The sequence below is a fragment of the Plectropomus leopardus genome, chromosome 16 (assembly GCF_026936395.1).
Source record: "Plectropomus leopardus strain MGB_pleo_1.0 chromosome 16, ASM2693639v1, whole genome shotgun sequence".
Classification (NCBI taxonomy): domain Eukaryota; kingdom Metazoa; phylum Chordata; class Actinopteri; order Perciformes; family Serranidae; genus Plectropomus; species Plectropomus leopardus.
This window is the reverse complement of record NC_142191.1, coordinates 17,045,827-17,072,485: the sequence shown is the minus strand read 5'-3', so window position 1 is coordinate 17,072,485 and position 26,659 is coordinate 17,045,827. Positions and strand designations below refer to the sequence as shown.

At 36.9% G+C, this 26,659-nt stretch overlaps 1 protein-coding gene across 1 annotated transcript; it reads left to right on the top strand.

Annotated features, from left to right (window-relative positions):
- Nucleotides 1-1,514: 1,514 nt before the first annotated feature.
- On the top strand, nucleotides 1,515-25,918 carry LOC121955623 (macoilin-1). Its single transcript, XM_042503655.2, has 11 exons — nucleotides 1,515-2,898; nucleotides 4,530-4,671; nucleotides 4,783-4,909; nucleotides 6,342-6,465; nucleotides 6,835-7,013; nucleotides 12,611-13,073; nucleotides 13,155-13,313; nucleotides 14,643-14,813; nucleotides 15,900-16,026; nucleotides 16,752-16,926; nucleotides 17,888-25,918. The coding sequence occupies exons 1-11, from the start codon at nucleotides 2,822-2,824 to the stop codon at nucleotides 18,076-18,078; spliced, it is 1,935 nt and encodes a 644-aa protein (XP_042359589.2). The 5' UTR covers nucleotides 1,515-2,821; the 3' UTR covers nucleotides 18,079-25,918.
- The last annotated feature ends 741 nt before the right edge of the window (nucleotides 25,919-26,659 follow it).

The following is a 26,659-nucleotide window of genomic DNA, read 5'->3' as shown; positions in this document are numbered from 1 at the left end:
TTTGACCAAAAAGGAACAACAGTCACCCCACTTCCTTCTCCATCTGAAGAGAGCCAGCCTCTACCCTATTATCTTGTCCACCTCCTACAGGGGAACCATCAAGAGTCTCTTGACCAGCTGCATCTCTGTCTGGTGTGGGAATTGCAACAAATTCAACCGCAAGTCCCCACAGAGGACAGTGAAGTCAGCCAAGCCCATCATTGGGGACTCTCTCCCATCCATCCAAGATATTTACTGTAAACGCTGCACAAGATCACAGCTACAAACTACAGCTTCTTTTTGCACGCTATCAATGTCTTGCTCATCTCCCTGCCTCGCACACTCACACAAACATAAATACACTTTACTTTCTGTCTAAATAACTGCACCTTAATCCCTAACAGTTTACATATCTTGAACGCAAATGTCCTAAAGGATACGCAAACAGCTACTGCTGCTCTTGCACAACTTAAACTTCACAGGTATACTTTGCACGCACTTATATTTATATTATCACATTTCCTGATTATAAAATCACACTTTAGCTTCAGCATTGTTTTCAATCCAGGATTTACTTGTAGTAAATTATTAGAGATTATAAGAGTGGTATCACTACTTTTAACTAAGTAAATGATCTGAATACATCTTCAACCGCTAATGACAAGCTTTGTGCTCATACAAAAATTTACACATACATGGAACATAATTTTTTTCCCCATTGTTTTCAATGTTACATACTGTTCCAAGAACACTTCACAGAAAGATAAATGGAAATAGACATAGACCAACAGCTAAAAACAAGAATAAAAAAGCTGAACAAAGATGGGTAAAAGTAAACATTTAACTACAATGCAGAACACAAATAGGTGGAAAAACGTGTGTATAAATATACATAAAAAGCAACATGAAACAACACACAATGTATACAATATATACAGTAACACTTTCTGTAAACTGTTAACAAGTGCAAAGGGCACTGGAATAAGTAATGAATGATGAATGACATACATGCATTTTTACTAAAACTGAACTTGAAAATTGAAACGAAAGTGAAACTTAACTATGCTGTCTCCAACGCCAGACTCCAATACTAGTGTGTTTTAGTGAAAATGCATGCGTTTGGTATATATAATGGTGAAAGAAGTTACTGAAGAAATAGTAGCAATACCACCATGAAGAAATACTCTTTTACAATTAAAAGTTCTGCATTCAAAACTTTACTTAAGTAAAAGTACAAAAGTATTAGCATTAAAATATACTTAAAGCACCAAAAGTAAAAGTAATCTGTGAGAGCAGTGGCCTATTTCACAATAAAACATTTATATTATATTACTGGTTTATAAATGTTGATGCATGAATGTGTTCATCTCCCAATGTGGCAGCTGCAGTTATTTTGAATTCCGTTATATACTGCTGGGCACCTTAACCTATAATAATGTACCATAATTATTAGTTGATTTATATTTTGCATTAACAACATAAACTCACAAAGTAACTAGTAACTGTCACAGCAGTGTAGTGGATTAAAAAGTGCAATATTTACCTCCAAAATGTAAAGGAGTAGAAATATAAACTAGCATAAAATGGAAATAATAAACTACCTCAGAACTGTACTACTGAGTAAACAACAACTCAGTGAATATACATAGTTGTTTGCCACCACGGGATATGTGTACAGTATAAAATGGTATAAAATATTATATGATAGTGTTAATTATAATAATTTAGCATAGCAGTATGAAAAAAAACATTAAGTATAGTAAAATATGTAAATAATTTCTATAAATTATATATTATATATAATTTATTTTTAAAAATATTAAAAAATACCAGACAGACAGGCAGGAGGTCCAGCAAACATCAGCAAGTGTCAGCATAAAAAGGTAGTCTATTAATTATGATGATGTGCTAAGCATCAAAACAAGGTATTGCAAATGTTCCAAATGGTGTACGCAGCATCTTTACATCATCGGGTTATTCCTTCCAGACACATATCCACTGAAACTGTCCCATTGTTCATTAACCATGCCAGTTTCACAGTTCAGTTTTCCGACCATCTTTTCACATGCAGCAGTTTCCATCATTTGAACCCTCCACATATTCAGTGTAGGAGTTTGAGGCTCCTTCCAACACCTTAGAATAATCTGGACACAGGTTATCAGGCCTGTCTTTAATAGCATATTATACATATTTAACATTTTGTCATTGTTACATACTGGTGTGAAATTAAAGCATAATGCACATATTTGTATTTTTTCTAATGTGCATCTTTTATTTTATATTATCTATACATATCTTTATTTTTTACTTAATTCAGATTTCAATAGCTATTAATTATATTTGTATTATTTTCTATGCTTGGTATCAGAGCGATTGTGTTGTTACCCCCAGGTATCAATAAAGTATCTCTGATTCTGAAATAACAAATTGAAGCAGACCTATATAAGTAAATCCATCCACAGAGGGTCAGTGAAAAGGGGGAGTGATGAGTGCTGCTGGTCACTGCTACTTGTTATGGTTCCAAATTGTGTTTGTAAAGCTGCTACCACTGTTGTTATTATATAATAAATTAATGCAACATGCACTGGGAACAGTGTGTACAGTGTGTTGTTCTGCTCCCCTCCTGCGATGAACACTTGTAGGTACAACATCCACTGAGCATGCGCAGATCCGTCGGCCGCCTGTGTCAGCTCGCAGACATCATCGCAGGTTGAGCTGAACATCCGCTGCCACAAGGAGGGATCTTCTTCAGCAATCTGTGCTCCTTTTACGGTCTTCACCGCCGCCGCTGCTGCTGCCGCGGTGTCAAAACCAACAGCACGGAGGGAGCACAAGCCATAAGATGAAGAAACGCTATGTGGACGCGAGCAGGCTACGGAAAATGAAAAAACTGAAAATAACAGAGAAGCTGTCTGAGAGGTAGCTAGCGCCGCGTCGCCTGGCGGAGGCTGCTTTTGTTGTGGTGCTTCGTCTTTGTGTAAATTTCAGCCGTCGTCATCCTGCTCACCTGTCTGCCTCACATCACCTCATCTCCTGTATCACATTTTTCATAAACCAGTCTGGAGTTTTAATACGCTTTAATGCGGGTTTAACTGCGCAGACAGAGGCGTGGAAATGTGCGACTTACTTCATCCCAAATTGTTTACAGAAAGACAGAAATCAGCAGCTGTGCAAGTTGACGTCGGCCTGCTTCTGCTCAGGCTGTTACATCTGCTTTACTCTGTCTCTTGTGTCCTCAATCAGGCCCAATTATGTTTACTTAGCTCATGCAGTTAATATTATTAACTGCGTTTTCATAAGACTAAAGGAGAGCGGCTCATTTTGCATATAAAAAAAACATAATTTAAAAGCGTCTAGACAGAGTCCAGACAAGAGAAGACTGCCTCAGAAGAAAGAAACCATTTGTTTTAAATGTGCATTGTTTCACATGAGCAAGGCAGTAAATAGAAATCTATTAAATGTGCTTTATTTTGGAAATACAAACATTGCATTATTTTGGGTTAATAAATTTGCAATCAAATGCAGCTTACAATTTCTGCTTTTAATGGAAATTAAATTTAGCAACTGATAAAAAATACCTATAAACTAAATTAAAAAATACTGTAGTGATAAAATTGCAATAAACAGTTGATGAATTTAAAATGCTGTAGCCCATGCCCTTTCTCCCCCCCTTACTCTCCAAAATAAATATTGTTTTTTTTGGTTGTGGAATAAGTCAGATATTTAAGTCAGTTTTATTTAAAATAACAAGTGAGATTAAAGAAAATACATAATTTGAGTAACATTATAAAGCTGATTTGAATTTAAGATGCCTACGTCCTCCCTTTCTCTCGCCCCTCACCCTCAAAGATTAAATATTGCTACTTCTTTGTTTAGGAATAAATCCAGATTATACAGTTGAAATTCAAGTGGGCTAAATTTAAAAAGGTACCATAGTGCTAATTTGAAGTTGTTTACAGTCCCTTCTCACTCTTCAAGATAAAAATGGCTTTTTATTGTTTTTATCATTCATTGTTTAGTATCTATTATAAAAAAAATACCTGTACGATAGATTCAACTACACTTTGTATCAGTAACAATAAAAAGGGGGAGATTTAAAACTTGCATGTGTAATAGGATGTCGTGGTGCTCCCTCGCTCCTCCAGATGAAATATTGCCATGGTTACCAAACAAAGAAGGGGTGATGTGATAGTGGTCTACGGACGCGCAGAACAAAGGAGGACACCACAGCTCCTGTTTGGCTGGTGGTTTCCTCATAAAACAAATGAGGGAACAGTCATTGTTCTTTTGTGCCTCTGCTTAAAAAAAACAGACTGCAATTTTAAGATGCAGCTGCTCGATTATAGGCTTAGCAATCCGATTTCCAGGTTTAAATTGGCTTCTGTGTGTTTAATGCTTTGGCTCAAGTGGCTTTGGTGTATCTGAAATGTCTTTATTTGCTAAAAATCAAAGCCTTAAATACAAATTTGATTTACATTTGTCCAGACTAAATATATTCTCCTGCTGATGTTTGATGTATAAACATAATAATATTACCCTTCTTTTTGCAGTGCGTACACCTTCCTGAAGTTTATGATAATGTGGACACTGGTGCTGCTGGCAGATTTCATCCTTGAATTCAGACTGGAGTACTTGTGGCCATGCTGGCTCTTCTTTGGGAGCGTGTACACCACTTTCCACTGCCACGGGCTGGTAAGAACCCCCGCTGTGTGATTTTATTTTGTGTGCAGAAGATGATAATCCCACTGAATGAATCCAGTGCATTTTACTGAAATTAATGAAGGTTTTTGTGTTTGTTTGCAGGTTATTTGTGTGGTTTTTGTTTGTGCTGCCTTTACTCTGGACATCTTTTGTTTAATTTTTGTTCCTTTGCACTGGCTATTCTTTGTGGCGAGCACCTATGTGTTATTTAATTACATTTGGCACACAGGTGAGTATGCGTTTTATTGTTTCTTGTTTTTAATTACCACACATAGGACAAAAATATCAGCAGAAAGCCCCATGTTATAATATTATCACAGTACTTTAGTCACAGTAAATATTATTGGGATTTGAAATGTGTTTTGATGAAATATATCATGATATACTGAGATGGATTACCTTTATTCCAAGCTAAGATGATCTCCCACAAGTGAAACCTTTTAAAAGTGATAGTTCAAGTTTTTTGGGAACTTTGGGGATCCATTGTCATTGTGTTACAAGCAGTAGATGGCAGTCGGCATGCCCCCAGGGTGGAGAAGCAGGCTGCAGTCTGACACCAAAGCTAAGCAATGTACTACTGTTGATTGGGGTCAGCAACAAAACATATTTTGGCTACATAAAGGTCCTACCTTATAAAATCATTATCAGTTTGAGTGTGTGCCATACTGAGAGTATTTCTCACCCCTTTAGCTTTCCTTCAGACAGTCCATTTTAGTGGGGAAGTAATCACTGTTTTTCTCAATGTCGTCTGGTGTTGACAGCAAAGATATAACAGCTTCATTTTCCGTTGGATATCACTGTCTGACATGAAGGTTAAGTGTTGAAAATACTTTCAATACAGTGTACATTTAAACTGATATTGCTGTTTTTTGGTGGGACTTTTATATAGGTGTCTAAAATACATTTGTTGGTGACCCCCTCCACAGCATTACATGACTAATTTTTCCATGTCAGACTCCAGCCTGCTTCTCGAAACTGAGGGCGTGCGGACTGCCATCTACTGCATGTCATATATTGACTATTGATAAGTCCCTCGTATAACCACACTTCAGAAAATCCAAGCTATTACTTACATAATAAAAAACATTGATTAGTGGCGTAGTGTATCAATACAATATTGCCATCCAAAAATATTGATACTATGCTGTATCGTTTTTTTCCCCTGCTCACAAAATATTAAGATCATCATCATCATCTGCCATTGTTTATTCAGAAAAAAAGTGACAGAGCATTTAGCTCTTTAAGGGCAATGTCCTGAATTCCCATGCATACAGGTTTGAGAGATATATAATATATGATTACAATCGCAATAAAAGTACTTTAAAAAAGTCCAGAAAAATAAATCACTAGCAGTGATTTCTGTCAAGAATGATAAACAGCAGTAAAAACAGAAAAAAAACTGAAAAAATTAAATAAAAACGAATAAATAACAAACAAATATGCTACAAATTAAGGATATATAACAATGGCAATAAACGCAATGAAATATAGAAAATAAAAACAATGAATAATGACTTGGTCTTTGTTTGCTTTGTTTGCAATGAATATGTACTTTTAGGTGCTAGTGATTAATTCACAATTTAACTCTATGAGTTGTCATTTTATATAAATAAATATTTTCTCCCCCTCTTAAAATGTGTTTATTTAATATTTTTCTGCAGAGAAAGGCATTTGTATGTCAACGGTGTCCCTGTGGATCCTGCTTGTGTACACAGAGGCTTCACTTCGACTGAAAGACCTTAAAACTTCTCATGCCAACCTGTCTCATCTTTTTGCTGCACACTGGTAAGTTGGTTTAATCGCCCTTTTAGCCCTTAGTGGAGTTTTCAGAATTGACATATCTTACATGAAATTAATTGAGCTGTAATAAAAAGCATCAGTAAAACTAAAAGTTAAACTTTTATTTATCCCCTGTGTGATATTATGATCAGCCTAGGTTATTGTGCATCATAGATAAAAGGAATAAATTCATTTTTATGACACCAGCTAATGACCAATAAAGAATGAATTAAAATATGTAAAAATGTGTATAATCTATAAATAGATTAAGCATTGATAATATGATCTGGTAGCCAGGATGTGTTTATGTCTTTTTAATGTGGCACACATTACCAAACTGTGTCTTTTTTTTCCCCCCTTTGTATTAATGTTCAGCATTGGATATCCCGTGGTGTATCTGGGGTTTGATGCCACCTGCTACTTCACTAACATTTTCAAGCTGCGCATACAGAAAGCTGTGCAGAGTGAGAATGATTTCCACATGCACCTCCTGCAGCACTCGCTCCCTCCAGGCCTGCAGGTTTACCCCAAGACTGGCACAGATGGCAGCAGCAGTGAGTTTTCTGCACCGTCTATTAATACACACTTGTGTCTACCATTCTTACAATCTGCAGGATGTTGCTCTGTTATGAGATCAGAGGTTTGACTCTTTTGTTTGTGTGATAACTCAAAGTACCCGCTCAGTCCTGCAGTGTTTATTCCAAATGAACTGTGTGAAGATCTACCAGAAACTGCAAGTTCAGAACAACAATTGTAAATGTGAAACATGTTGTTTTGTTATTATTGTTTCAGTGAAATTCTTTAGATTTTCTATAATTCCAATAGTACAATTCCAATGATACAAATGTAACACATATAATACAAGTAGAATTAGGGCTGTCCCAAATACCATTTTCTGGGTGCCCTCGAGCTTCAGCATGAAGTGATAGAGACACCATGCATTAGCCCAGTGCACCCCGACTGCTTCACAGTGGTTGTCACAATTATAGTTTGTAAAGTTAAAAAACTCTGACACTTTCGCAATACTGTAATCTGTGTCCAGAGTTCTAAATTACATTTGGATATGAGTCAGAAATGATAAGTGTTCTCAATATGGAAGATGTTAAAATTCACCTGCTCTGTACTGCAGGAAATGGCTCCCCTCTGGGTGAGTTTCAGGAGGGCTCACGCATTTGCACCCCGGTGCTGCTCACACAGACACCGAAATGACTCAGCTCGGTTAATAATCCCATTAATAAACATTTGGTAAAATGAGTATTCCTGTTATTGTGTGTGACAGGCGCAGCACCAATATCATGAGAAACAGAGAGAGAAAGAGAGGGGCTGAGCGGACCAACTCAAACTCCTGAGGTGCTGGGTTCAATGACCTTTCACACAGCTTGTGAAAATATTTATCATAGACAAATTATTATAGACCCTACTAACTCCAGCAAATCTAAGATTTAAGATTTACTTATTCAATTTTCTCGCACAAACTTTGAAATGACATTCCTTAAAACAACAACCAACAAAAAAACCCCACATATATCCGAAATCCTAAATTAAAAATCAAATACCTACCCAATTTACGAATATCCGAAAAAACGAATATTCCGGTCCAGCCCTAAATACAACACTGCAGTTATTGTCAATAGAGGTGTGTGCAACAGGTCTGCAGCTTAGAATGTATAAATAATGGATGCAGCTACGGTGATGTCACCCATTGGTTTGTGGACACTTGTTTTCAAGCCTCAAGTATGGCATTTTAGCCATCGCCATCTTGGCTTTTGGAGCCAGAAGTATCCATATTTGGGCGAGAGGGCAGAGCTGTGGAGGAGCAAGAGGTAGAAGTGAGAAGCCGCATTGGCAGATGGCTTGTTACTCAAAGCATCCCACACTTTATTATGCGTGCCTTTAACTTGTAAAAGGGTGCCTTATATAAAAATTCTCACCCGGGCAATTGTCATGAATGCTGTAGTTAGTTATGGAGACCACAATTCTTATTATTTATAATAATTCTCATTATTATTATCATAATTTTTCTTTCCAATGAATCGCATTTTTGGAGGTTTGGTATGTTTTCGACGATGTACCCTGCAACAAACATTTAAAACAGTTAATCAACTAAGTTCTTGGCAGGGACATTAGGTATTCAGTATATGAAAATTCAGGAGACAAGGAGACAATTGTGTGTTTTTTATCGGCCTGACTCATATATCATCCAAGTTTTTGACAGACATTGCTGCCATTACTGAGCTAAAGGGAACATTAATAAGTAATTATGTATTGGAAGGTTTAGCTCAGTGGGCAAATCAGGTGGACTATGTGCCAGAGGTTGGTGGTTCAAGTCTTGTTTCAGGCAGGTAACTTTTGACTTTAATGGCATTGATAAAATAAAATATCACTGAGGTATGTCTGCTCAACTGATATAAATCATCGATGAGGTACCTTGCAGCAAACACTTAAAACAGTTAAAAAACATGCAATTGTCTCCTTGTCTCCTGAATTTTCATAAACTGAATGCTGAATTTTCCTTGCCAAGAACTTAGTTGATTATCAGCCTGACTCATATATCAGTGTTTTCGACAGACGTCACTGCCATCACTGAGCTAAATAGAACATCTAAAGTAGTTGATGTAGCACATGGTTTAGCTCAGTGGGTAAATACAGTGGTTGGCATGCCAGAGGTTGGTGGATCAAATCTTACCTGTGGCAGGTCAGTTTTGATGTTTATGGCATAAACGAAATAAAATATCAGTTAATTTGTCTGCTCTGCTTATATAAGTCATTGATGACGTACCTTGCAATGAACACTGAGAACATTTAAGAAACACACAATTAACACCTTGTCTCCTGAATTCTCATACGCTGAACACTGAATTTTCCCTGCCAAGAACTATGTTGATTATCGGCCTGACTCATACAGTATATATCAGTGGAGTTTTTGACAGACGTTACTGCCATTACGGAACTAAAGGGAACATCGAAAACAGTTGCAGTATCAGGAGGTTTAGCTCAGTGGGTAAATCCAGGGTTTAGTGTGCCAGAGGTTGGTGGTTCAAGTCTTACCTGAAACAGGTAAATTTTGAAGACTTAGCTAAACCCAAAGCAAGCATAGAGCTAAAGAAAACGTTGAATACATGAAGTCGGGTTGAGAGACAGGAAAGACAGTCAAGAGTCAGGAAGTAGGGGGAAAGACAAGAAGTTAGGTTAAGAGACAGGAAAGTCTGTCAAGTTACATGCAGTTGGATTGTGAGACAGGAAGTTGAGGTGAGAAACAGGAAGTTGAGGTGAGAAACAGGATGTTGGGTTGAGAGACAGGAAGGTTAGTCAAGTTACAACAAGTTAAGTTGAGAGACAGGAAGTTGAGTGAAGGCAGAAGAAAGGTGATACTGAATACTGAATCAGCAGAGCAGACCAAGATATCAGCTGATATTTTATTTTATTTATGCTATAAAACATAATTTGGCTGTAGAGCTATACAATTTAGACACTGATTGTGATATTGCAGAACAAATTAAGGCACGTGAAGATGAGTGATATATCGTTTGGCTAGTAAATCAGGTGAAGTTGTCCCGAAAGAGGTAAAACCAGTATCGGCAGATGCGTCTGTCAAAATCAAGGAATATTGGCCTGACTCATATATCAGTCGATTTTCGACAGACGTCACTGTCGATACTGGTTTTACCTCTTTTGGGACCACTTCACCTGATTTTTTGGCCAAAACGATATATCACTCAACTTTACATGCCGTTTTGGGCAAAAAATCAGGTGAAGTGGTCCCGAAAGAGGTAAAACCAGTATCAGCAGTGACGTCTGTCGAAAATGCGACTGATATATGAGTCAGGCCAATATTTCTTGATTTTTGGCAGACGTCACTGCAGATACTGGTTTTACCTGTTTTGGGACCACTTCACCTGATTTTTCGGCCAAAACGGCATGTTAAGTGGAGTGATATATCGTTTTGGACGAAAAATCAGGTGAAGTGGTCCCAAAAGAGGTAAAACCAGTATCGGCAGTGACGTCTGTCGAAATCAAGGAATATCGGCCTGATTCATATATCAGTCGCATTTTCGACAGACGTCACTGCTGATGCTGGTTTTACCTGTTATGGGACCACTTCACCTGATTTATCAGCCAAAATGATATGTCACTCAACTTTACGTGCCTTAATTTCACAATCACGGTCTAAACTGTATGAATTTACAGCCAAATAATATTTTATAGCATAATTAAAGTAAAATATCTGCTGATATATAGGTCTACTCTGACAATTCAGTATTCAGTATGAGCTTCCTTTTACCTTCACTCAACTTCCTGTCTCTCAACTTAACTTGTTGTAACTTGACTAACCTTCCTGTCTCTCAACCCAACATCCTGTTTCTCACCTCAACTTCCTGTCTCACAATCCAACTGCATGTAACTTGACAGACTTTCCTGTCTCTTTATCTGACTTCTTTTCTTTCCCCCTACTGCCTGACTCTTGACTGTCTTTCCTGTCTCTCAACCCAACTTAATGTATTTAACGTTTCCCTTAGCTCTATGCTTGCTTTGGGTTTAGCTCAGTCTTCAAAATGTACCTGTTTCAGGTAAGCCTTGAACCACCAACCTCTGGTATACTAACCACCTGATTTACCCACTGAGCTAAACCTCCTGGTACTTCAGCTGTTTTCGATGTTCCCTTTCGCTCAGTAATGGCAGTGACGTCTGTCGAAAACTCCACTGATATATGAGTCAGGCCGATAATCAACATAGTTCTCAGCAGGGAAAATTCAGTGTTCACTTTATGAAAATTCAGGAGACAAGGAGAATTGTGTGTTTTTTAAATGTTTAAAGTGTTTGTTGCAAGGTACCTCATCGATGACTTACATCAGCAGAGCAGACACACATCAGCTATTATATTTTATCTATGCCATAAAAGTGAAATGTCACAGGTAAGATTTGAACCACCATTCTCTAGACCCCTAAACATCTGATTTACTCACTGAGCTAAGCCTCCTGACATATATGTGTTTTCAACGTTCTCTTTAACTCAGTACTGGCAGTGGTGTGTGCTGAAAACTCAATTGATATATAATACTATTAGAATACAGTATAATTCGAATAATCTACTGATTATTTTCACGATTAATCAATTAATAATTTAGTCCTTAAAAGATTTTGCTGTTCCTCCGAAGGACTCAGAAGGTATTTTGTTCCAGCAGCTGTCAGATTTTTCAATGAACACTTTTAGATGTGGTCTAAGCTGTTGATTATATCTCAGCTGGTGTTTTATGGTGTAATTTATTTGTTGTGCCGTGCATTTGTATTTGTTATGTACTATGAATGCGCCATGTACATTGTTTGTTGTTTGTACAAGTTGTTCCTGGTGGCAAATGAGTTTCCTCCTTTGGGATTAATAAAGCTTTCTATTCTAATTTATGTGGTAGCACAACAATAAGAGAACTGCATTGTTAGCTGATATAAACACCAAAAAAGGTCAGTTAGCTGCTGCAAATCTTAATAATAAATAATAATATATATAATAATAATATAATACTTTTACTTTTTACTTTACTTTTAATATAATGCAATACATTTAAAAACAAACTTGAACTTTCTCCATTGTTGTTCACAGCAAAGACTGCAAATGTCTTTGAACCCTTCATGTCCCCAGTGTTGGGGTGTGGTAAACTACATACACTGCATTAAACTAGAAGTTACTACAATTTCCAACTGGTGGTCCAGTCACATTGTGATATTTGTCTTTTGTTAACTAATGAAACTACTAATAGTTTCAAGCCATAAAAGGAAGTTTTTTTCTTTTTAATTTTACCATCGCCTCTCTACTGTAATTGAACTCTCTTTGACCAGCTCACTGCCCCTTTTCTTTCATTCTGACCCCTGTCAACGGATGACAGGGAAATTCATAGATCAGACAGAATAGCTAAACTTGAACCAGTATTAGGTGTCAATTATTCAGAAGTATTTTCGAACTACTTTTTTTTGATTAATTAGCTTTAGTTGACCACACTAGCTCTCTCGTTGCTGTGGTTCTTCTTGTGTAAAGTAACTGGTTGCTTGGAAAGCTATGCTTTCAATGCAATTACCCCAACACTGTATATTACACCTGCAGAATTGAGACAATAGTAGGGTCATGACATCGATCTTTTGTTGCTGCTTTAACTTACAGGCTCAAAATGGAAAATAAAGCCAGAGTCGACTCAGTATCAGTGTCAGAATGGTGCTGTTGTGGCCCACGATGAGGTGCACACTGTGGACTGCCTCCAGATCCGCAGCGAAGAAAGAGCAACAGAGAAGGGAACACAGGAGGTGAGGTCGGCTGAATCAAACCGACGGCTGGTATTATCCAAACCTGGTGAGTCCAGAGATGTGCTCCACTGTGGGGCAGGAGGACCAGAATCCTCTACAACCCCAGAAAATCTACCTCAAGATGAGCAAGGAAGCAAAGCCACACGGGCGTCTAAAAGCTCCTCGCCAAAAACCCGCAGAGGCAGCACAAACACTCCTTCACCACCTGCAGGGAGGACTGAAAAGAAGCAGAGATCCAGCTCAAAAACAGTCAGCCCCAACCGGGACGTTATGGAGAAGAGTGCCACAGCCGCTCAGAATCACCACACTGAGCAGATGACCAAGTATGCCATTGTTTTTTTAAGTTTGAAACCAGGCATGTTAAGGTGAATGTGTGCTAAAAACATACCATGTTTTTCTTTCAGGCTGGAGCAGGAGCTGAGGAGGCTGAAAGGCGAGCTGCAGGTGAGCAGGCAGAGCGAGCAGGAGCTGCGAAGTCACATCTGCAACTTGACCAACAGCGAAAGGAGCCTGAGACCAGAAGTTTCCCTGCTCAGACAGTCCAACATGCTGCTCCAGAGCAAGTGAGTCACCACCAGATCTGCTGATGAAGAAAGCGCTTTGGCTCCTTCTGTGGGCCATTATACACATAACATCAGTCTATAAATAAAGTAAGACAGGGAAGACTGCATGCAAAATGCTGCTAGGACTATGGTTATCTGTGTGAAAGCAAACTGTCTGTGGGCTGATGTTTTTTATTCTGAAAAGGATCAATGGATCTATTTTAAATACAGAATTAATATCATATGAAGTTATATTTCAAGCTGAGTGATGGTGGCCCTCAATTCTTATTCATAAATAAATGATAAACACTTGAATTTTAATGAAAACTTAAAAAAAAAACATTATATGGTTTTGGGCTACAATAACAATCTGTTTCCTTTAATCAAGGACATACACAAAATACTCTGGTTTTTGCACTTATTCTAAAAAAGACAATATTCCTACTAAGCTTTTTACTTGAATAATCAAAATCAACACTTTACTAATATTCCTGTTATCATGCAGCCATGCATTCTGCAATTAACATGCCCTAACATGGTGTTCATCACATCAAAATAGGGAACAGTGGAACTGCTAGACACGCTTGTGTCACTTGTTTCATTACCTCATGATAGGATTGTTTCAGAGTTTTCCACTAGTGGCAGACTTGTTCATCGATGTGAGCGCAGGCCTTCTCTTTCATTCCTTCAACAACCTTCTTGAAAAGGTTGTCGTTGCAATATTTGCGCAAAAATCCATTGTTGTCCAAGTCATCTAGACAGACATCTAGGAAAAAGCTTAAATCAAATAATGCAAAATGGATTATGCTCTTTACCTGACATGAAATTCAGGATATTGTCAGATTCAGAAAAATCCTGGAATGTTAATGTGCACGTAAACCTAGCCAGTCACTGAGTTTTCATCATGCTATTTGATTTCCTAATAAGTGCATTTGTTTCTGTAATAGTAAAAATGTAACATCACAGTTTTATCTAGAAAAAACTGTGTTCAAAAAATGACTTTGTTACATAGTCTGTCCAGTCACAGATGAACTTTTAAGACATGCACCACATCAAACCCACATCTACCTGCCAGAGGCTTTAAAGCTTTTCTGCGAGGAGCACGTTACACACAGCTTTGATCAGCACCGTCAGTTCTAATAAGACATGCTTCAGTTTTTAAAGCAAGGTGCTCTCCAGCAACTACGAGGATGATAAGAAGCACATTTAACATCGTCTGTCTGTTCTTTAAGGGGCTCTGAAGTTAATCTCAAAGTCTAGTCTCAAGTCTATTTGGATGTGACAGTAACCCACTTATTTATCTGCATATTTTTGACATTATGTAAAGTGAGTTTAATGCTCTTCCTTCAGGATTCTGTGTCTGACTAAAACCAAACAAAGGGACAAACAGAGCAGTGCGATGCTGGAGAAGAAGACCAGAGCAGAGACGGAGGCCAGACTCTCCGTTGAGAAACAGTTGGCTGAGCTTCAGGCTCAGAAACTGGAGGAAGCAGCCAGCACAGCACGGAGTCTAACGAACAGGTAAATCACACCTACCAAACCTTTAAAATTCCTTGTAACTGAAGTGGTTTTATGCCTGAAAAGTAATGCTGGACCTGCATTTTTTTTCTACTGAGTATCATTAAACGCTACTGTGAGTTTATGGCCAAACATTTGAAGAAATAGTTTGAATAATGCATTATATGCTGTCTTGCCACGAGTTGGATGAAGAGATCGATACCACACTCATGTCTGAATGTTCAATATGAAGCTAGCAGTTTATTAGCTTAGCTTAGCTAGCCTGAATTTGTCCAAAATTAAGAAAATTTGTCTACATGCACCTCTAAAGCTCACTAATTAAAATGTTATGTCTCAGTTTTTAATTTATCCACAAACCAAAAAGAGATAAATAAGAAAATGAAGATTTTTCAAAAAATCTGCCTTAAAGTTAGTGAAAAAAGAAAGGAGAGAAGCATTAAATTTAAGTGTCTGATTCCCATAGACACCCTGTAAACATTTTTGTTCCCAATCACCAGTTTTAAGTCATCTTCAGTACAGCATAATGCTCATTTTGTAAATTAGGTTAAAATAGTCGATAAAGCAGGGTATGATTTAGGATGTGGCTGCCCTGTGATTAGTCACTACCCTGGCTGTGTCTCCAGATTCGCACATCCAACCCTCACGTTTCTATAGCTCCACCGTTTCATCCAAATATGGTCACTTCTGGCTCTAAAAAACCCCAACAAAATGGCAACAAAGTCACAAACTTGACACGTCAACACAGTAGTCCAAAAAGAAGGTGTCATCACAGTTGCTATGTCCACGTCTTTATACCGTCTACAGAACAGATATGACAGTATCTTCTCATCTGAGTCTTGGCAAGAAAGTAAATGAGCGTATCCCCAAAATGTCAAACTACTGCTTCAATGCACATTTTTACAGACTTATATATTACCCTTGATTTTGTTTGCCATATTTACTACCTGTGTGAAAAATATAAAAAAAGAAAAAAGAAAGACCTGTGTAAAATGAAGTGTCATGTTTCTTTCTGTGTAAACTTGTCTTGATTTCCAATGAAAACCCTCTCTGACCGCTCAAAACTGTTATTCTCTCCATCTCCTACACCAGGCAGGAACACTGTGAGACCCAAATGTTAAGGAAAAGAGTTAAAGATCTAGAGACAGAGTACAAACAACTACAGCTGGAGTGTCAAGTGAAACAGAGTCGTGTGGTAGATCTAGAGAGTGATGTTGAGGTATCTTTTTAAACTATTTGGGAATGTGAGTTTAAGTGTCTGTGAGTCTCGAGTGGTCCAGTTCTTGGTTGTCCTCAGTTTGGTCATGTAGTCGTTTTGCTGTTTGATTTTTATGTCTGTAATTCTTTGTGTTTGTAAATTCTATCCGAAAACTGAATCGTCAGTGAGATTGGGTTCATCGGGACCATTTAGTATTTTTTAATCTATTTTATTTTGGCCTGCAGTCAACATATTGCACTTTGTCATCATATCGGTATGCAGTAATATTGTATGGGTGTTTTTGTCTTGACATCAGGTGTGTACATTGTTGTGGTATTTGACTTCATTTTAGTGACATACTCTCCATGAAGCATGCTGAAACTAAAGCCAGGTCTTTCATAAAAACATTGCACTGCTTTAATGAAAAGTGTCTGAGTACAGGCCACCTCCCTAAAAATGTTAAAAGTCAATGTTAACACAGAAAGAATCATCCCTCAGAGTATCTAATATAATGTGCAGCTTTCATGTTTTTTGAATGGCTGGCCACTTCATCATGGAAATTGTTTTCTCTGTGGTGCATTTGTTTCCTATGTGAATGAACCTGAACTCATGAAGGCAAAAGAAATATGTGAAATACTAATTCATTTTGAAAAACGTAGGAAACCAAAGCACCTGCAGGTGGTCATCACAGACGCTTGATTGATGTTTTACCTGTGTTCTCACTGCTAATGTGTTTTTGGACTCAGGCTTTGGGAAAGTACCGTTGTGTGGAGAAAGAGACAGACATGCTGCTGTCCACTCTGTCAGCCATGCAGGAGAAAGCTCAACATCTGGAGTACAACCTGAGCGCAGAGACTCGCATCAAACTGGACCTGTTCTCGGCTCTGGGAGACGCCCGCCGACAGCTGGAAATCGCTCAAGGTTCCTTTTCTTTCTCTGGACGTTTGCGTCATCTCCCTGTGCAGCTTAACTGTTTATTCTTGTGCATTCGTAGTGCCTGTCGTGAGTGACTCAGCTAAAATGAGTCCTGCTTGTTTTTTCTTCTACCTGATAATATTTTTTTTAGATATTGTGTTAACAGATTCAAACATTGTTTAAAGAAAAGTAGATCATGGACTAAGGAACAAGTGATGACCTTTTGGTGGAAATCTGAATTCAACAGCGTCCCCATGTGGCCGTGATGCACTTCATATTTTGGCTCCACTGTAGGCATACAATAACTTTTGTTACATGCACACTGTGACACTGTTATGACTTTTTTTACATTTATAACATACAATAGAAATACTTTTTTTGTATTACATTTTTTAAAATACTATATTGTGACTTTTTTAAATCATATTTTTTGACATAAAATACTGACCTTTTGTCAGATTTTTCTAACATACTCTGCAATTTCTTTTTGTCAAAATATTTGGCATAGTAAGACTTTTTTCATTCTATTTTTTCAAGATACAAGGCAATTACTTTTTATTTTTTGACAAATAATAATATGACCACATTTTTAACATACTATACTAGTTTTTTTTTTAAATTTTTTACTTTTTGCAGTTAAAATTTTGTGACAAATAATCCTTTTTTATCACATTTTTTAAAAAGAATTTGACACACTTTTTGACTTTTTTTATCTTTTTTTTAAACTTTTTTTTAGAACATTTTGTAGTCTTAAGTATTTGGTCTTTAAGGGGAGTTCAGTTTAGAGACGATAACCATATGAACTTTATATGAGGGTAGTTTTCATAGCTAGGAAACATGAGGAAAGGGAATGACTCCTTATAATCCAGCCTTAGAAGAAGAAAATAATATTATAGAACAGAATATTATGACTTGCTAAATCCTGTAGCATCCACCCCCTCATGTATTACATTTGTTTGTTTGACAGATAAAGTGATGAAGCAGGACCGGGAGATAAAAGAGATGAAGCAGAAGATTGCAGAGGTGATGGCTGTCAGTCCTGGCGTATCCTACGTGGCTCCTCGGCCTCCGGTGCCGCAGTATCTCACCAAGTTACTCAACTCTGAGCGCTACATGCTGAATCCACGAGCACTGATGTACCAGTGTCTAAAGAAATGAAGGTCTGTCATTGCCTTTTTCTGATCCTTAGATCCCTCCAATATGAAACATGAGGTGAAGGGGCTAATGGATTTCATCACAGAGCTAAATGACACCATTAAGTCGTCTACTTCCAGCCATGAATGGAAACCAGAATGAGCCTCCACAAGTTGAATGCCTTTTGCTGCACTTATGGTGCTAACTTTCCATCATAATATATTTCCCTTTTCCTCCCACATGAACAGTTGAAGAGTTTCACTCCAAAATGAGATATCTGATATGCAGTGCTGCTGTAGGCACAAATATTATGTAAAGACACACTTACAATAAGCATAAACCATCTAGTTGGGATGCAACAGAGAAAAGCACAACATTGTTTTCACTTTTAGACCCTGTAAATTTGTCTAAATGACTGATTTTTGGTTGTGTTTAAATTGTGCAAGCCAGGATTTTGCAATGTTGCGATTGCAAATTCAGCCAGTCCTTGTGAATTCTGCACAACCTTGCAATTTTTTCAAATCACTGCAACTTCACCACAAATTTAGTCTCACACACAGTGACAGGAAGAACTGTTCGCAACCCAAGGCTAATTTTACTCAACGTTTATTAACCGGTTTTAATACCTTGAGTTGAGTCATTTCGGTATCGGTGTGAACCGCACAAGAATGCAAACACGTGAGCCCCACCACATATAATCCCGAGTGGAGTCATTTTCTGCAGCACAGAGCAGGCTTTCATGGAGGACACTTACCATTTCAGCCAAACAATGAAATACATACTACTGTACGGGACAAAGATTATTGTACTCAGTAAGTGTTGGAGCTCTTTCACTTAACAAACCATAAAGTGTCACAACTGCTGTTGAGCTGTCGTAGGCACACGAGACTCTCCCTCACCTGACAGTGATTTGGGGCACACGGTGTTTCTGTCTCAGCTGACACTGAAGCTGTTGGGCTTCGGGATCCCAGACTCTCCCTCACCTGATGGTGTATCTCTTTCTCGTCTGTTTCTGCCTCATTTGTAAAGTAGCCTATTCTTCCTGTCGATCACTGTGTTTCATTCTCGTCGACCTCACTGTTGCCTCCTAAATCTTCCTGACTGGCTCTGACGTGTATGACAAAGAAAACTTTGGACCATCAAAGATCTTTTTAAAATATTAGTTTTATCTTATGCCAATATTTGCTCTGAAAATGCATTATATCACCATGTGATCCTACGTAATTGTAACTTACAAAAATACAAACTCTTATGATGAAAAAATCCCTAAAAATATTGCAACTTGCATTGCAATTTTCTAGAATAACTGCTACAAAATCAGACATTTCCAGCCGCAGCAATCACAAAAGCAGCCCACCGAATCCTGTAGGGACAGACGAGTAGATGTATCTCGCTAACCTGTAGACCCACGAGCTTACTTTCCTACTGTAGCTTTAACAAATCAACTCACTCTGTACAATATATTTTCAGGCACGACAGTAGAACTACACACTCAATATCATTTTTATGGTTTGAAAAAGTATAATACTTACAAAGATGTAAGATACTAGGGAATATTGTAATAACTGTTGTTTTAATTATATAGAATGATGTTGATCTGCAGGGATATTAACTTAAGAATTCAAAAATACTTTTCGACATTTCCAAATTCGTGTTTATCCCTTTAAGTAAAATGGATTTTTTTGTTTTGTTTTGTTTATAGTTAAACAAAATGATCGATAAACCTTTTTCCCAGCAGACACTTTGACTTGTCATAAGAAAAGCATAGGTGTTACGAGTAATGTAAACAATTGTGTTCTATTCAGGTGTCCCAGTAAGCCACGACGTTGAGCCAGCATGAACAATGTCAGGACCCTGAAACTGCAGCAGCTAAATAAAATTCAGCCATGATGAATTTCTCTATTTACACCTGTGGGTTACCTACTGTGACATCTCAAAATGTCTGTTGTGAAAAAGGCCCATGCAAATATTAAGATACTATGCTACGACAGATTTTAGTGAAATATGTTCATTTGGACCCAGTACTGCTCAGTAATATCTTAGTATGGATATAGAGAGATGATAAATGATAATACTGGTTTGTACCCAAACCATGGTTACTTGTTTATGGACTTCCTTTGAATATTACAAATAAAAGACAGTTTTTTTGATAAAATACAAATATGAAGTCCAAACTATTTACATTTTTTTCAAAGCATAATTAACTAATAACATCGACATGTGCTACAGTTTTAAGTACAGTATGTCTATGACTGTAAATACTGGAATAAGATTATTTTAATTGTGCTTAAATTCAGATGAGTAATCAAATTGACATTTTTTAAAATCTAAAGTGTGTTTTGGAATGAGGCCCTTCAGGAGTTTTGACTTATCAGGTGTCGTTTTTGTGTGAAGCTTCCCAGCTGCAAAGTGGAAGCTTCTTGAGGACATTTTGCAGCATTAAAGATAAAGTTGGGGTGAAGCTGTAAAGGGAGCTCACTGTGAGCGGCAAAGATCTCTTTCAACTAACAGCTAACAGCTACATTTGGCAGCTCTCATTTCAAGAACGTTAAACCTCTGGAAAAGAGAGAAACTGTGAGAAAGTGAACCGAATGGTTTCCATGTCGCTTGCCAGAATTAGACTTCCTCCACGAGTTAAAGTGGAGTTGTGAATAACAAGGAATGGTGTTGACCAAACATGGTTCATGAATTTAATTACTGTGCCTATATACATTACTTTCAAACTGGGAAGTAAAAAACTAATTTAATGTGAAAAAGTAATGTGTTTGAATTGAAGTGCTATGTACTGTTTTTGTAGGTTTTATTTTGTTTGTTTGTTTTTTACTCACAATGTACACAACTGAAAATACCCACGCAGCTGAAAAACACTCATGAACTGGATGTCGCCATTTTGGTAGCTTTTTATTTAGAGTGTGTTTCTAGAGTGTTTTCTATCAAAAATATTTTTTAGTCTTGCTGTACTTTTATTATACTGCTGTAATTTTGTACGGCAATGTGTTTGTCAGCATGAAATGTGTTTTATTCAACAGTTATTTGAGCACACATTGTGACTTTAAGTATGTACATGAATATACTTGTACAAGGGCTACAGTTTCTTAAAATTTTGAACTAATAATTAATTACAACAGTGATGCTCCGAGGATAGAGATCACACTCCTGATATAACAGGATGCGTTGGGTTTTTTTTTGTATAAATAATTTAAATTGAATTTCTCTCATCTGTGTATCTCTGTGTATACGTTATTTTACTTATGACGTAAATCACAACTTGAGTTACTAATCTAAAACATAAAACTGAATGTACGGCTGTTGTGAAGAAAAATCCATTTTTCGGATTTCACGTGCCATTTTCTTCAGGGCTCAACACCCCTCAAAATTACGCAAAAACAAAAGGTTTAATTCTGATATTATTTTAGACATGGGGATAAGTTTAGAATGAGTTTTTTTTCTGTTTTGTTGCAAAAACGACCAAATATGTCATAATATGGCATGACAAAAAAAAAGACTCAAAAAGCAAGGCTATAGTATCGTGAAAAAAGTTTAAAAAAAATGACATGTCCCAAAAACAGCTGAAAACAGCTAAAAAACATATCAAATAGCGTGCAAAGACACGCCATAGCATAAAATGTTGCAAAAATTGCCAAAAACACAATAATATGGCATGTTGGAAAAAAGTCAAAAAATGACATGTCCCAAAAACAGCTGAAAACAGAAGAAAAACACATTAAATAGCGTGCAAAGACACGCCATAGCATAGAATTTTGCAAAAACGGCCAAAAAAATAGTAATATGGCATGTTGAAAAAATGACCGAAAAAGCAAGGCTATAGTATGGCAAAAAAAGTCAAAAAATGACATGTCCCAAAAACAGCTGAAAACAACTGAAAAGTAAATTCAATACTGTGCCAACACACATCATTGCATAGAATATTGTAAAAAATGGCCCAAAACACAATAATATGGCATGTTGAAAGAATGACAGAAAAGGCAAGGCAAAAACTCAAAAAATGACGTTTTCCAAAAACAGCTGAAAACAACTGAAAAGGACATTAAATAGCGTGCCAACACACGCCATAGCATAGAATCTTGCAAAAATGCCCCAAAACACAGTAATATGGCATGTTGAAAAAATTACCGAAAAAGCAAGGCTATAGTATGGCAAAAAAAGTAAAAAAATGACATGTCTCAAAAACAGCTGAAAACAGCTGAAAAAGACATTAAATAGTGTGCCAAGATACGCCATAGCATAGAATCTTACAAAAATGGCCAAAAGCAACCTTGATATGGCATGTCGAAAAAATGACCCAAAAGCAAGGCTATAGTAAGGCGAGAAAGTCAAAAAATGACATGTCCCCAAAACAGCTGAAAAAGACATTAAATAGCATGCAAAGACACGCCATAGCATAGAATTTTGCAAAAACGGCCAAAAACAAGATAATATTGCAAGATGAAAAATTGACCGAAGAAGCAAGGCTATAGTCTGGCAAAAAAGTAAAAAAATGCCATGTCTCAAAAACAGCTGAAAACAGCTGAAAAAGACATTAAATAGCATGCAAAGACACGCCATAGCATAGAATTTTGCAAAAACGGCCCAATACACAATAATATGGCATGTTGAAAAAATGACCGAAAAAGCAAGGCTATAGTAAGGCGAAAAAGTCAAAAAATGACGTGTTCCAAAAACAGCTGAAAACATCTGAAAAGTACATTAGATAGCGTGCAAAAACACGCCATAGCATAAAGTATTGCAAAAATCGCCCAAAACACCAAAATATGGCATTTTGAAAAAATGACAGAAAAAGCAAGGCTATAGTAAGGCGAAAAAGTAAAAAAATGCCATGTCCCAAAAACAGCTGAGAACAGCATAAAAACACATTAAATAGTGTGCCAAGCTACGCCATAGCGTACAATCTTACAAAAATGACCGAAAAAGCAACCTTAATGTGGCATGTTGAAAAAATGACTGAAAAAACAAGGCTATAGTATGGCGAAAAAGTCAAAAAATGACGTATTCCAAAAACAGCTGAAAACAACTGAAAAGGACATTACATAGCGTGCAAAGACACGCCATAGCATAAAATATTGCAAGAACGGCCAAAAACACAATAATATGGTATGTTGAAAAAATGACTGAAAAAGCAAGGCTATAGTAAGGCGAAAAAGTCAAACAATGACATGTCCCAATAACAGCTGAAAACAACTGAAAAGGACATTAAATAGCGTGCCAACACATGCCATAGCATAGAATCTTGCAAAAATGCCCCAAAACACAGTAATATGACATGTTGAAAAAAATGACCGAAAAAGCAAGGCTATAGTAAGGCGAAAAAGTCAAAAAATGCAATATCTCAAAAACAGCTGAAAACACCTGAAAAACACATTAAATAGCTTGCAAAGACACGCCATAGCATAAAATATTGGAAGGATCGCCAAAAACACCATAATGTGGCATGTTGAAAAAATGACCGAAAAAGCAAGGCTATAGTATGGCGAAAAAGTCAAAAAATGACATGTCCCAATAACAGCTGAAAACAACTGAAAAGTAAATTAGATAGCGTGCAAAGACACGCCATAGGATAAAATATTGCAAAGATCGCCCAAAACACCATAATATGGCATGTTGAAAAAATGACCGAAAAAGCAAGGCTATAGTATGGCGAAAAAGTACAAAAATGACATGTCCCAAAAACAGCTGAAAACAGCTGAAAAACACATTAAATAGCGTGCAAAAACACGCCATAGCAAAGAATTTTGCAAAAAAGGCCGAAATCACAGTAATATTGCATGATGAAATATTCACCGAAGAAGCAAGGCTATAGTAAGGCGAAAAAGTCAAAAAATGCCATGTCTCAAAAACAGCTGAAAACACCTGAAAAACAAATTAAATAGCGTGCAAAGACACACCATAGCATAAAATATTGGAATGATCGCCAAAAACACCATAATATGGCATGTTGAAAAAATGACTGAAAAAGCAAGGCTATAGTATGGCAAAAAAGTCAAACAACGACATGTTCCAAAAACAGCTGAAAACATCTGAAAAGTACATTAGATAGCATGCAAAGACACGCCATAGCATAAAATATTGCAAAAAGCGCCAAAAACACCATAATATGGCATGTTGAAAAAATGACCGAAAAAGCAAGGCTATAGTAAAGCGAAAAAGTCAAAAAATGCCATGTCTCAAAAACAGCTGAGAACAACTGAAAAGGACATTAAATAGCATGCCAACACACGCCATAGCATAGAATCTTGCAAAAATGGCCCAAAACACAGTAATATGACATGTTGAAAAAATTACCGAAAAAGCAAGGCTATAGTATGGTGAAAAAGTCAAAAAATGACATGTTCCAAAAACAGCTGAAAACATCTGAAAAGTACATTAGATAGCGTGCAAAGACACGCCATAGCATAAAATATTTTAAAAATCGCCAAAAACACCATAATATGGCATGTTAAAGAAATGACCGAAAAAGCAAGGCTATAGTAAGGCGAAAAAGTCAAAAAATGCCATGTCTCAAAAACAGCTGAGAACAGCATAAAAACACATTAAATAGCATGCAAAGACACGCCATGGCATCAAATGTTGCAAAAATTGCCAAAAACACCATAATATGGCATGTTGAAAAAATGACTGAAAAAGCAAGGCTATAGTAAGGCGAAAAAGTCAAACAACGACATGTTCCAAAAACAGCTGAAAACATCTGAAAAGTACATTAGATAGCATGCAAAGACACGCCATAGCACATAATGTAGTAAAAATCGGCAAAAACACCATAATATGGCATGTTGAAAAAATGACCGAAAAAGCAAGGCTATAGTAAGGCGAAAAAGTCAAAAAATGACATGTCCCAAAAACAGCTGAAAACAACTGAAAAGGACATTAAATAGCATGCCAACACACGCCATAGCATAGAATCTTGCAAAAATGGCCCAAAACACAGTAATATGACATGTTGAAAAAATGACCGAACAAGCAAGGCTATAGTAAGGCGAAAAAGTCAAAAAATGCCATGTCTCAAAAACAGCTGAAAACATCTGAAAAGGACATTAAATAGCGTGCCAACACACGCCATAGCATGAAATATTGCAAACATCGCCAAAAACACCATAATATGGCATGTTAAAAAAATGACCAAAAAAGCAAGGCTACAGTATGGCGAAAAAGTAAAAAAATGCAATGTCTCAAAAACAGCTGAAAACATCTGAAAAGGACATTAAATAGCATGCAAAGACACGCCATAGCATAAAACATTGCAAAAATCGCCAAAAAAACCATAATATGGCATGTTGAAAAAATGACCGAAAAAGCAACGCTATAGTAAGGCGAAAAAGTCAAAAAATGACATGTCCCAATAACAGCTGAAAACATCTGAAAAAGACATTAAATAGCGTGCAAAAACACGCCATAGCATAGAATCTTGCAAAAATGGCCCAAAACACAGTAATATGGCATGTTGAAAAAATGACCGAACAAGCAAGGCTATAGTATGGCAAAAAAGTAAAAAAATGACATGTCCCAAAATCAGCTGAAAACAGCTGAAAAAGACATTACATAGCGTGCAAAGACACGCCATAGCATAAAATATTGCAAAAATCGCCAAAAAAACCATAATATGGCATGTTGAAAAAATGACCGTAAAAGCAAGGCTATAGTATGGCGAAAAAGTCAAAAAATGACATGTCCCAATAACAGCTGAAAACACATGAAAAAGACATTAAATAGCGTGCAAAAACACGCCATAGAATTGAATCTTGCAAAAATGCCCCAAAACACAGCAATATGACATGTTGAAAAAATGACTGAACAAGCAAGGCTATAGTATGGCAAAAAAGTAAAAAAATGACATGTCCCAAAAACAGCTGAAAACAACTGAAAAGGACATTAAATAGCGTGCCAACACATGCCATAGCATAGAATCTTGCAAAAATGCCCCAAAACACAGTAATATGACATGTTGAAAAAAATGACCGAAAAAGCAAGGCTATAGTAAGGCGAAAAAGTCAAAAAATGCAATATCTCAAAAACAGCTGAAAACACCTGAAAAACACATTAAATAGTTTGCAAAGACACGCCATAGCATAAAATATTGCAAACATTGCCAAAAACACCATAATATGGCATGTTGAAAAAATGACCGAAAAAGCAAGGCTATAGTATGGCGAAAAAGTCAAACAATGACATGTCCCAATAACAGCTGAAAACATCTGAAAAAGACATTAGATAGCATGCAAAGACACGCCATAGGATAAAATATTGTAAAGATCGGCAAAACACCATAATATGGCATGTTGAAAAAATGACCGAAAAAGCAAGGCTATAGTATGGCGAAAAAGTACAAAAATGACATGTCCCAAAAACAGCTGAAAACAACTGAAAAGGACATTAAATAGCATGCCAACACACGCCATAGCATAGAATCTTGCAAAAATGGCCCAAAACACAGTAATATGACATGTTGAAAAAATGACCGAACAAGCAATGCTATAGTATGGCAAAAAAGTAAAAAAATGACATGTCCCAAAATCAGCTGAAAACAGTTGAAAAAGACATTACATAGCGTGCAAAGACACGCCATAGCATAAAACATTGCAAAAATAACCAA